Raw genomic sequence first — 12,379 nt, forward strand, 5'->3', positions numbered from 1 at the left:
CACCTCTATTCCCACACCCCAAATCCATCCTTTCTCAGGAAACCTTCTTACAAGACTGATTTAAGTAGAAGAAAGTTGATGCAGAGCCCTTTTATTTCATAAGCCTTCCATTTGCCTTTGAAAGAAGGAGTCATGGGAAAAAATCCTTAAACTCCACATGACAAAGATAATAACAGCTTCATAAAAGTCTGTAGTTATTTCATAAATCCAAGTTAGTTCTCACAAGTATAATGCCCTCCTTTAAAGCTTAGTAAAAAAAGGTATCTTATTTGGAGACTAATCAGTCTCTTTCTTTATCCACTCCCACTGCCAACGTGCTTCGCTTGTCAGCGTTGCTCAGTTTTGGCCACATCCTTTACATTGCACTTGAAGTGAAATGCAAGTGTAAGAAACACCACTGGAGTCACTCCCCAGGTTTCTTGGTGGGGAGAGGTAACTTGTGTTCTTCTGAGTCTAGCTGCTGAGCAAGTATCTGCTGCACAACTTCTTAGAACTCCTTTTGATATCGTTAAAATTCCACAGCTTTCATACCCCTCATGAAAATGATACTTTTGGTGTTTTGCTCCCCAGACTCACAGTTTGAAACCTGAGTGAATGGCAACAATGCCAAAGTTTAAATTCTCATAATCCACTTTGAAAAAGCCTGCATCTTCTATCATTGCCTTCAGCTCCTCCTGAAAAATAAGTGCCATAAGTATTAACAACCTGAAGGCCTGTAAGCCAGCTGGTCACAAGTTATGCTGGAATTGTGTTTTGTGTGTTAATGAATCTGGGGAAATCCTGCCTTACCTGAGGGGGGAACTGTCGGATGCTCTCCACAAGATACTGGTAAGACTTCCAGTCACCAGCAATAACCTCACCCAGAACAGGGATAACCTGGAAACTGTAGAGATCATAGAGCCTGCACAGAGAGATGGTAAATACAGATTAATAGAAACAAATTTAAACCCTCTCCAACACGAGCTGGTCTCTGTGCCACTAGGCTATGCAGTGTGTAGCTGAGTTTAAAAGTGCACCAAGATGTGGTCTCAAAGTGTCTCCACCTTTTATTCTGTCTGTACAAACAAGAGAGCCTTGTGACCTGGCATAAAGCATCACCATGTTCCTACCTGGAAAGAAGAGGGTTGTTGACATGACTAAATTCAAGGCAGAGAAATCTTCCTCCTGGTTTCAGCACACGATAGGCCTCTTGAAGTGCCTGAGACAAAGCAGATGTGATAAGTTTGCTTCTGTTGAACAGCACCTGCCTGTTATCATGCCATGTGATATTATCATGCAACTCCGATGAACTGAGGGAAATTAAGAGTATCCTGACTGGCAATCTGCAATATTTACTGTAGAGAAGCATCCCAAGTATAAAAAAACCCCCAAATGTGCCACAAACCCAAAGCACAAATACTCTTGCTGTTACATAAATAGATTTTTACAAGGCTTTGTGTCAAAACTGTGATGTTGGGTTTGCAATTTTCTTTTCTTTCCCTACTCGCAGTTGATGAAAGTTTGTTGGCAGAGCTCTTATAATTACAGACCAAACACAAAAGGGAGAAGGTGACTCAGCTACAAGAAACTGAAAATCAAAAACAGGCATGATAATTTTTTTTCAATCAAAAGATTTTACTGTGAGGCACACCCGGAGGTTCAAAGAAGGAATGATACTGGGCTTCGAATGAGCAACGTGTAAGAACAGGAAGGAAAGAGAAAGAAGAAGAAAATCTTTGGCTACTTTGCAAATTCCATCCTGCATCAATATAGAATACCTAACAAGAATCTAGACAAAATCCTGTTTAAAACTGTATGTTTTTTCATACAAGAGCAGAGTTGTATTCCAGAACCTCTGAAGGTTGTACATCTGCTTTACTTCAACTGTCTTGTTCCTATGGGATAAAATATCAACACTACACAGGAGCTCTGCAAAAGAGTTGGCAGCTTGGGTGTGTTTTGTATCAGGTCTCCAGGGAGCTCTGCTACCAGCCTGCTGTGTGCATGAAGGCAAAGAGCCTGTGCTTTGGAAGGGTGCAGACAAAGCACCAGGAAAAGCCACATGCACATTAAGTTTAAAGGCATATGGTTCAAGGTGGTTTGGATGCAAATGCTTCACCTTCCACAGGAGCTCTGCCAAGGTTGTAACATACTCCTCCGAAACAGACAAGGAGTGCATCCAGACAGGTGTCGCCCCCACAACAGCCAGTCCTTCTCAAAGGACAGAGATAGTTCAGAACAAAGAGTACTACTTATCCTAATTAAAATCGTACTTGTTCTTTATGGGAAGCTCTGCCACCAGCCCGTGTAAAGACACTCAGCAGAAGTGGGCTGAACAGCCTGGTTCAACAGCAGTGGGGGCAGCAGCCTCCTCCCCACTCTGCTCTGGCAGTTCTGTTGGCTCAGGCAGGGAAACAAAAGGGGACAGGAAGCATTGGACCCACTGTTGGTGGGCTGTAGATCAGGTGCTGCAGGAAGATTTGAGACATGCAGACTGACTGCCCCGTGCACGTGTAGATCCATCCATTCCATAGGCCAGGAGAAGGTGGGGAATGACTGTAGCATGCAGCCCCTTGCCTTAGGAAGACACTGTGTAGCTTGCCAAGCTGGAAGGATCGGGTGCAACTGGTATAAATCTATCTTTTTATGACAAAGGTGGGGCACTTAATTGCATTTACTATTAACACAAGTTGCATACTACATGGCACTTATTTTAAATGTTTCAGGAGTAGACTAAGACCTTCCTTTATCCAAAGCAGTTCCTACTTTGCATCCCTTGAAATATCATAAGGAGCCCATGTCAGGATACACTATAGTAACTTACCAAATCGATACGAGTTACATTTCGGATTCCAAAGGCAATTGTGTAAACATCAAACTTATCATCATCAAAGGGTAACTCTTCAGCATTCCCAAGTACCCAGGACAAGCCTGTAGTGAAAGACAAGTCATACAACTGAGCTCAGACTGCTCCAGAAAGGCTAGAACTTACCCATTCTAGAAGGAATTGATTATTTTTAAAGTCATATTGAAAACAAATATTTCCATTTTGCAGTTATGTTAGAAGAAAGACACCTTGGCCTCTACTTGTGAATTTTTCAAGACAGAGTAGTTCATTTTGCAGATCAGCCAAAACAATGTTCTGCACATACACACCGTGTGTATATGCCACAAAGATTTTTACCCAAAACTTGCATAATAGTGGAAAGCACTGTTGGCTGCCATTTGTTTATGGCAAAGTTGTAAAAAGAGAATCTCTGCTTAAAGTGTAGTTATAGACAATTACTAACATCTTGCCATGCAACAATGGCCAAAACACTTAACACATTTTGCTAGGAAGCTCCCACAGGTTGAGGAACATGAAAAGCCACACTCCCTCCATCAGGACCACCAGTATGTGATGCAGCTGCAGCTGTGTTGCTTCCTAGCCCCCAAAGGATCAAGACCATGTCTGTCTGTGGAGCATGGATGTCCACGCTATTGGCAAGCAGACAAAATGCACAATCAGTGACTGTGCAACTCATGTTCCTTTTCCCCATGCACAGCTCCCACTCTACCTGAATGTACATAGGGAAACAGCAAAAAAAAACTCTGTCCCTTATGATTTCTTGCTATCAGGAATGTTACTGCCACAGTACAATGCATTTATTTACCTTCAGAGTAGCCAAGGTGCTGTGCTTTCTGCTTCCCAACTTTTAACATTTCTCTGTTGATGTCACAGACCACCACTTGGGAATCCCCTAGTGAATTAAAATTGTCTTTCTGGTAACTCTCAAAAATTTCCTGCCATGACAAATTCTGATGGTGCTTTAGCTTCCTCTGGAGCTGGCGTTGTCGTACAGAGCGAACATAATTAATGAATCGAAAGGCAATGTCACCTGCAGTTGTTTCAAAGGAAAGATACACATTTTGTAATGTTTTCTGACTCCAGGAAGTTGAAACATAAGGCTTTGAACATCCAACCGACTTACTATTTCTTTTTAGTCGTATATATTTATAAAAACACTCCCTCAAACATACTGTGATAGACACAGAAAGAGTGTGTGTGTACATGTATATAGACAAAAAGGGACTTATTAAGATCAAAGAGTCCATGACATTCTACAAATTACCACAGTTTCCCATAACATATCATGGCAGGACTATAACACTTTCACACAAAGATATCAGTTCTCACCCCTTCTCTGGGAAAGTCAAGTAGATGCTTCACTAGTTTTAAAGACGGGGAGCTAAAGGCGAGAGAAAAACCTCAGCAGGACATGTAATTCTGAGCAGACTTCAACAGCTGAAAAACAGTGTGGCATTGTCATGTGGAACTCACCAAAATTATTTACCTGTTCCCCCAGCAACATCAAGGAGGAGTGTTCCTGGGCAAGGGTTCATTTTATGCATGAGGATATCCTTCCACACCCGATGAATTCCTAGAGTCATTGAATCATTCATTACATCGTATTTCTTGGCCACATTTTCAAAGACCTGATAAACTGCAAAGAAAGAGCAATGGGAATGAGATGCAATTTACTTAAAAATGCTTATGTCTAAGTAAAACGTGACCTTTATTGCCCCGTGGAGGTCTGTCCACTATGTGGAGCTGAAAAATACCACGAGAAAACTCACTACAAAACAAAACAAAAAATTGAATCCACTGAGCCTGTTGCCTGACAAGTCTCTGGAGAAACACAGCCTTCCCGAGCTGAGGGAAGTAACAGCGATATTATTCACCGAGACTCCCGGTAACGCCTCAAACAAGGGCCCGAACACGTCCCCGGCTCTCTGGAGAACGATCACCGGCTGCCGGGAGCCCAGCTCGGCTCCGGGCCCGGCCCGCCCTCTCCCGCCGCCGCCGCCGCCCTCACTTTTCTCCCTCCGCTCCTCCTCCGTCACGTTCTGGAAGCCGAAGTGCATCTCCGGCCCCGCGGCCAAGCCGCGGCGCGCCCGCACAGCGCCGGCGGGCCGGGACAGCAGCGCCCGGCAGCGGCACCGGCACAGCCGCACCGCCGCCATCTTCGGGCTCCGCCGGGGCGGGTCACCGCCGGCGCGGGGGCGGCGCTCCGCCGAGCGCCGCTCCTACCGGGACGGACCCGGGAGCCGCGCTCCGCCGAGCGCCGCTCCTACCGGGACGGACCCGGGAGCCGCGCTCCGCCGAGCGCCGCTCCTACCGGGACGGACCCGGGAACCGCGCTCCGCCGAGCGCCGGACCTGGGAGCCGCGCTCCGCCGAGCGCCGCTCCTACCGGGACGGACCCGGGAGCGGCGCGTTCTCCGCAGCCCAAGGGGCCGCCGCCGCTGCCGGACACGGTCACCGAACCTCCTGGCCCCCGGTGCCACCGCTGCTCCGCGGCGCGACGGAACCTGTGCTGCGAGGACAAACGTGACCGGGAAAAAAACCCCAAAACCCAAACCCAACACAACCCTCACGGTGGACTTGAGTAATTTTGCAAATAGTTTTCTTCAACTTTGTTTTCTCTGTTTTGCTTTTTCCTTCACTTTAGCCTCGTGGGGAACACGAGGGAGGCTGATGAATTGCAAGAGGAGTGAAAGATGCCTCGATTCCAGTCAGGAGCATTAGGACACTTAGACACCTTTCTCTTTTTTTTCTTTTTTTTTTTTTTTCTTTTTTTTTTTTTTTTTCCAAAACCTGCCCTGCTTATCACGTTATTTGAATCATCCAGGAGTTCTGCCAGCTTTGTAGATACAAAGAAGTTGCTTAACCCATTCTCAGGAGAGATGACATCGTGCTATTAAAGTCAGCCCGGGGACTGCATTCCCAGGGCATGAGCTGGGCTCCCTCACCCAGCACCTTCCTGCCATATTGGGACTTTTAGCACCATCATCAGACCACACCTCGATTTTCTCCTCTTTCCCTCATATAATATTGGGACTTTTAGCACCATCATCAGACCACACCTCGATCTTCCCCTCTTTCCCTCATATAATATTTTCTTGACTCTATGTCCTTTGCAGTAGGATGCCCTCCAAAGCATCATGTTTGGTTTTGTTGGGTGTTTTTCTCAGCCTGAGCTATAGTGACAGATGATCTTTGCCTACCAGAGCAGTGACTGGGAGAGTCCCTCTCATGCTGTAGTCACGGACACTGCACAGACACCGGTGACCAGCTGCATTCAGAGAGTTCCAGAACAGGTCAAGCTGGAAGGGACCACTGCGGGTCATATGGTCCAACCTTCCTGCTCCAGCAGGGTCAGCCCAGAGCACATGGCACAGGATTGTGTCCAAACGGTTCTGGAATATCTTCACTGAGGGAGACCCCACAACCTCTCTGGTCAGCCTGTTCCAGTGCACAGTCACCTGCACAGTGAAGAAATTCTTCTTCTTGCTCAGGTGGAACTTCCTGTGCATCAGTTTCTGCCTGTTGTCTGCCTCTTGTCCTATTTATCAGCACCACTGAGAACACCCTGGTCCATCCTCTGACACCCACCCTTTAGACATTTATACACATGAATGAGGTCCCCTGTCAGCCGTCTTTTCTTGAGGCTGAACAGGCCCAGCTTCCTCAGCCTTCCCTCATAGGAGAGATACTCTGGTCGCTTAATCATCCGTGCTGCCCTCCACTGGACCCGCTCCAGGAGCTCCGTGTCTCTCTCGTCCTGAGGAGCACAGAACTGGGCAAAGCACTCCAGATGTGCCTCACCAGGGCCGAGCACCTCCCTGACCTGCTGGCAATGCTCTTCCTAATGCTCCCCAGGAGTCCATTGGCCTTCTTGGCCCCCAAGGCACACTGCTGGCTCAGGGATAGTTTGTTGCCCACGAGGACCCCAAGCTCCATCTCCGCAGAGCCGCTTTCCAGCAGGTCAGACCCCAACCTGTACCGGTGCTCGGGGTATCCCTTCCCCGTCTTCCTTCCTGCGTTCAAGCAGCTCAGCCGTGAAGAAAAAAAAAAAAACAAAGCGACGGGGAAGGGCTGCGCACGGCCTGACAGCCACCAGTCCTGGCCGGGCCCGCGCTGGGTCGGCTGGGCCCCGGGGCCGCCCCAAGGCCGTGCCCCGCCGCGCATCGCCGCCGGTCGCCATGGGAACGGCCGCAAGGCATGCCGGGCTGAAAGAAATTGCTGCGGCAAAACCCTGCAAGAGCGCCGGGCCGGGGCCAATAAGATCTCGGGGTGAGGGTGGCGGTGACCAATGGCTGGCGGCCGGGGCTGAGGGGGCGGGGCTGGGGGCGCTCGGAGGCGCCGGCGGCGCGCGCGGGTCGGTTAAACAGCCGCGGCGGCGGAGCCGAGTGCGTGCCTCGCTCCGCGCCGTCCCCACCGCCACCGGCTCCGCGCCCACTCCACGGTGAGCGCAAGGCGTTGCCGGCCTCGAAAACGGGGCAGGGGAAGCTGGCGAGAGGGGCCGGGTCCGGCTCGGGAAGTCTGGGACTGGGCAGCCCCCGTGCCTGGGCTCTTCCCCGGCCGCCGCCTCCGGTTTCCCCGCATCCCCGGCAGCTGCCGGGGTGGCGGCACCCTGTAGCCATGCGGGACCCCGAGCCCTTGGCCGCGCGTGCCGGGCTTTCTTGGCCTCCCTCGGGGGAGCGAAGGGCCGTCGGGCCGGGCGATGCAGCGGCCGCGCTCTCTCGCGGAGCTCCCGGGCGGCGCCGGGCTGGAGCGGGGCTGGGGCGGGCCGGGAGGGCGGCGGTGCGTGTGTGGCTCCCGGCCGGAGAGCGGGTGCTGGACGTGAGCCGGCGTTTGAGCCGCCGCCGCCGCTCGGGCCGTGCCCGTGCCCGTGCCCGTGCCCGGCATGCCCAGCCAGGGCGGGGGCACCGCGCGGCGATACGGGGGCTGCTTGGCAGCAGGTGGTTCTGGCAGGTGCTCCTGCAACTTTGAATTTCCTTCTTTTTCTCTCCAAGCAGGCAATCATGAGTGATCGAAAGGCAGTGATCAAAAATGCGGACATGTCAGAAGAGATGCAGCAGGATGCTGTGGAATGTGCAACTCAAGCCTTGGAGAAATACAACATTGAGAAGGACATCGCTGCTCACATAAAGAAGGTAGATGTTGGCTTGTTATGTGCTCATGATATCTCTATGCACATGAAAAATCAATCGGGGAGAATGCTGCTAGGCAAGTAGTGCTAGAAAAACAAGTTCTAGAGATGCTAGATAATCAAGTTGGACTTTCTCTTTAGGCTGATGTCCATGTGTTCCTTTACCCACCCTTTCTTTACGTGGCCCTTTCTAGGTGCTGCTTTTTTCTTGCAGCGCCTTCTGCTTATGGCCTTTTTTGCCACTGTCTGTTGTCCACGTGAGGCTAGCGTGGCACCTGACTGTCCCTGTGACTGATGAGCTGGTACAAAACACAGGGACTCTATTGAGCTCTCCTTTGGTTTTCCTCTGAGAGCTGCCTTATTATTCTTGGTTTCATTTGTATTTATCATAATCTTAAGGATCTCTTTACAGTTCTTGCCAGCTGGATCAAAAATAGCAGGGGGAAAGTAGTTCTCTGCAATTCTCTGTAATCACACCTCTCCGTACATAGTGATATAAGCAAAAGACAAAAAAAAAAATCCTGGTGGCTCTGGTTATCTGTTGTTTGCAGTATCTGTGTCATCCTTTATGTAGAATTAACAATACATGAGAAAGATCTAGTTCAGGTTATATTTCCTGCTTCGTCAGCTCAGGAGAACGGGGAAATCAAAGTGCGTCAGTAGAAGTTAAAGCGATCTGAGTGGAAGAGCTGTTGAAATGTTAAGGCCGATTGGACTGAAACTGTCTGGAGTTAACTGCTTGGCATGATGAGCTAAGTTTGATAAAGGTTTAGGCCACAAGCTGTGAATTTTCACATAGGTATGTTAACTTTTACCTAAAACTGTGAATAAGGGCCTCAAGAGCTGGTTCAAGCTGGAAAATAAGGAAGTTATAACTGTCATCAGAAATCACAACATGAGAGATACAAAAGACTGTCCTGAGCCAATGAAAAAAACCCAATAAAGAACAAGAAGCCCCCAGCCCCTAATGTTACTATTAGTCAGAACTGTGAAGGGTGGGGAACCGAGACTGGGAGGGTGTAATTGCCTGGCAGTTTCTTTGTTCGGGGTCCTTCTGAAGGCACCCAGCTGGAGCTGTTCTGCTGCTGTACCGCTCAAAGCCTGGGGCTCTGCTCCAAGATACCGGGGGTGGAGGTAACTTTAAAATTTGGGATACTTGGGGTGGAGAAGCTTCTCTAACATGAGGAGTAATTAATCCATGCAGAACGATTGCTCCTACTAAAGAAATACTTGTTTGCTATCACCAGAATACAGACAGGTTTTTTTTCTCCAGATGCAGAAAGTATCTATGAAAGTTGAAAAGAGAGTTTAGTACTTTTCAGATATCCTTTGTTGCAACTGCTGGGAATTTATAGAGGATTTGTTTGAAAAATATGTAAATCACAACTGCTTAGATTTATTTATTATACTGTTGTTATAGAGCCTGTGGCAGAAAATTTTCTGTTTAGCAGCTGTGCTGCTGATAAACAGTGAAGTCTAAATTATGGCTTTATCTCTGTGAGTACAAAACTAATGGTAAATCTTTTACTTGGGAATTGTAGATTCAATCATGTTATGAATTATGGGGGAATAGAAGACTACTTTCCTTCAACAAAAGTAATGTTTTAAACTTACTACTGCTCAGTTAGGAAGTGCTTTAGGGTTTTTGTGTGTCTGACTAAGCAGCAGATGAGCAATAAGATGTAAATGAAATAATCCTAGTACTTAAGAGCATCTGTTCTTCCTCTGATTGCCTTGCTCAGAAGGTAGATACCTATTAGAAGAGTTCTTAATTTGTAGTGATCTGTTTTACAGGAGTTTGACAAGAAATACAATCCCACGTGGCACTGCATCGTGGGAAGGAACTTTGGCAGCTACGTGACTCATGAGACCAAGCACTTCATCTACTTCTACCTCGGCCAAGTCGCTATTCTTCTTTTCAAGTCTGGCTAGAACCATGGACTGTTACTGAAACTTGCATCCAGTTACAGGACTCTGACTAGTTACTGCAGCCTTCCTGAGGACACAGGCCTTGATCTTCAAGGGCAATGGCAGGGATTATGTTGTAATAGATGAAATTACATCGTGGATATAAAAAGGAAAAGTACCAAAAAAGTCTTCCTTGTATTTATTTTTTTTTTTCGAGAAGGCTCCTCCTTTGCTACTAGAGCTGTTGGAGCAGTTTTGCTTTTGCAAGTTTTATAGCCATCTACTGTATTTCCCAGTTACTGCTAGTGCTATGCAAGTACTGACAGTGTTTAGCTCTTTATGTTCCTAAATTCTCTTATTTTATAGAAGTAAAATCAAAAGAATAATTTTTCCCCTCTTGTTTTGCTGGATGTGCTGTCCCAAAACCTGAGTTGGTTCTTTTTTCTGCTGTCTCTGGAGAAGTGTACTGGAGAATAAAAGCCAAGTTCTACCCCAGCCAGGGTGTTATTTCTGGCTGATTTGTCATGTTGTGGTGATGGTGGATGGCTGGGTCTGGGCGAGCCACGGGGAGTGCTGCCTGAGGGGGTGTGTGGGGCCTGCAGCATTCCCATTGCAGCCCACGGCCACGAGTGCCATTGTGCCTGGGCTCCATCCGGATCCGGCCACGGCTGCGGGTCACTCATCAGTAGCGGGCATGGTCCTGACCCTGGCATGGAGTGGAGCCACCCCTGCGGGCCTGGCAACAAAGGACAGCAGCTGCACTCACAGGGGAGTGGGAGCCCCAGGGGTGCTTGAGTGTGGGTGCCAGGGCTGGCGGTGCTTGTGTTTAACGTGAGCCCGTGTTTGAGCTGCTGCTGCTCGACCTGTGCCCCTGCTGGGCACACCCGGCTGATGCTGCCCAGTGACAGTGGTGGCACCGTGGGCATGTGGGGAATGACAACACCCGTGGGGCTGCTTGGCAGGTGGGCCTGCCAGGGGGTTGCTCCTGCAACTAGACCCTCTTCACTGCTTGATACAAACACCCATGTGTGATCAGCAGCTGTGGTAGAGGATACAGACATGCCAAAGGAATGCGCCAGCAGCTTCTGCAGTGTCCATTTGGGCTGTGGAGAAATGGGAAGTTGATAGAGCAATCACAGTCATTACAAAGAGGATAAATCTTTGATCGTAATAGCCTTTCATTTGATTGTAATAGCCTTTCATTAAACACTATCCACGCCAGATATCAAGGGGGAACTTTTGGAAAAGTGAAATACTGTCATCATGTGATACTTTGGACTTTTCCTGGGGCCTGGTGTCAGCTCAAAGAAATCTCTTCCAAAATACAGGCTACCTGTATGCTGAGCTAAATCCATAAGTCACCAAGGAGTACTGTGGTTAGACAGGCCTGTGCTCTGCCAGGGACAAGTAGGAGCTGCAGTAGCCCTTGGCCTGGGTTGAAGGCCATCTGTCTGTCCCATGTCCTATTCCTGGTGACGTGCTGCAGGGAAGGAAAGTATGTGGAGCCTTGAAGATAAGCCCAGTGTCATCTGTGATTTTCCAGTAACCCCAGAGTCTGCTGATACCAGCTATCGTACTGAGAAAAAACTCAGAAACTTCCCCGTGTGGGCTCAAAGCTCCTTGACCAGCTAGAGGTAACGGCCAGCCAGGCCAATAGAACGACGCACGCTCTTCTACAGCAAACGGTGCTTTTAGCAGCAGCGGGAGGCTTTTAACCGAATCCCCTCTCTGTTCATTGCAGCGTCCACAGCATTACAATCGTTTTGGGCAGAGATTGGCCGCAGCCGCTCCCCGTGGTGTCCCCGGTTAGCGGGGCCGCAGCGGCCGCAGAACCGGCGGCGTTCCCGTCGCCATGGAAATGGCAGCGGGCGCGCGCCACGCCGGGCTAGGGAAAGCCCCGCCCATCATCCGCGTCTGGCCAATGAGCTCCTGGGGAGCTCCTGGCGGTGACCAATGGCCGGCGGCCGGCGCGCCGGGGGCGTGGCCGGGGCGCTCCGCAGCAATGGCGGCGGGGGCGGAGGCGCCGGGTGGGGACGGCGGAGGCGCCGGGCGGGGATGGCGGAGCGCGGCCGGGCCGGGACGGCGGAGCGCGGCCGGGCCGGGACGGCGGAGCGCGGCCGGGCGGGGACGGCGGAGCGCGGCCGGGCCGGGACGGCGGAGCGCGGCCGGGCGGGGACGGCGGAGCGCGGCCGGGCCGGGACGGCGGAGCGCGGCCGGGCCGGGATGGCGGGATGGCGGAGCGCGGCCGGGCCGTGAGGGCAGCGCGGGGCCTGCCGCGGCCTCGCCCTTCCCGTGCCGCCCTTCCCGGGCCCGGCACACCCTGCCAACGCTGCCCGGCCGCGGCGGTGGCACCGAGCGGCGCCCGAGAGCGCGCCGGCAGGACAGTACCTGGGGGGCTGCTTGGCGGGCGGTTCTGGCAGGGAGCTGCTCCTGGAACTTTGAATGCGTTTTTGTTATAGGTATTTATTACGGTTTATGCTAAAGGATATCGAAGCTGTCTGGAGCGATGCTCTGCCG

General features: G+C 50.5%; 2 protein-coding genes across 2 annotated transcripts; one reads left to right on the forward strand and one right to left on the reverse strand.

Moving 5' to 3' along the window:
- Positions 1 to 59: 59 nt before the first annotated feature.
- On the reverse strand, positions 60 to 4,983 carry COQ5 (coenzyme Q5, methyltransferase). Its single transcript, XM_068208985.1, has 7 exons — positions 4,836 to 4,983; positions 4,314 to 4,463; positions 3,633 to 3,857; positions 2,804 to 2,910; positions 1,110 to 1,198; positions 790 to 901; positions 60 to 674 (listed from the first exon to the last, which is right to left on the reverse strand). Exons 1-7 carry the CDS (start codon positions 4,981 to 4,983, stop codon positions 573 to 575), a joined length of 933 nt encoding a protein of 310 aa, XP_068065086.1. The 3' UTR covers positions 60 to 572.
- Positions 4,984 to 7,784: 2,801 nt separating this feature from the next.
- Positions 7,785 to 10,357, forward strand: LOC137484840 (dynein light chain 1, cytoplasmic-like). Its single transcript, XM_068208987.1, has 2 exons — positions 7,785 to 7,958; positions 9,749 to 10,357. The coding sequence occupies exons 1-2, from the start codon at positions 7,827 to 7,829 to the stop codon at positions 9,884 to 9,886; spliced, it is 270 nt and encodes an 89-aa protein (XP_068065088.1). The 5' UTR covers positions 7,785 to 7,826; the 3' UTR covers positions 9,887 to 10,357.
- The last annotated feature ends 2,022 nt before the right edge of the window (positions 10,358 to 12,379 follow it).

The sequence above is a fragment of the Anomalospiza imberbis genome, chromosome 18 (assembly GCF_031753505.1).
Source record: "Anomalospiza imberbis isolate Cuckoo-Finch-1a 21T00152 chromosome 18, ASM3175350v1, whole genome shotgun sequence".
NCBI classification, from domain to species: Eukaryota; Metazoa; Chordata; class Aves; order Passeriformes; family Viduidae; genus Anomalospiza; species Anomalospiza imberbis.

What these genes read in the sequence shown, in the direction of transcription:
- COQ5 (XM_068208985.1), bottom strand. Translation starts at nt 4,983, where the DNA reads ATGGCGGCGGTGCGGCTGTGCCGGTGCCGCTGCCGGGCGCTGCTGTCC. An exon ending in ATGTAACTCGTATCGATTTG is followed by an intron (nt 1,199 to 2,803) that starts GTAAGTTACTAT and finishes GCTTTGTCTCAG; the next exon opens with GCACTTCAAGAGGCCTATCG. An exon ending in AACAACCCTCTTCTTTCCAG is followed by an intron (nt 902 to 1,109) that starts GTAGGAACATGG and finishes CTCTCTGTGCAG; the next exon opens with GCTCTATGATCTCTACAGTT.
- LOC137484840 (XM_068208987.1), top strand. Translation starts at nt 7,827, where the DNA reads ATGAGTGATCGAAAGGCAGTGATCAAAAATGCGGACATGTCAGAAGAG. An exon ending in TCGCTGCTCACATAAAGAAG is followed by an intron (nt 7,959 to 9,748) that starts GTAGATGTTGGC and finishes TCTGTTTTACAG; the next exon opens with GAGTTTGACAAGAAATACAA.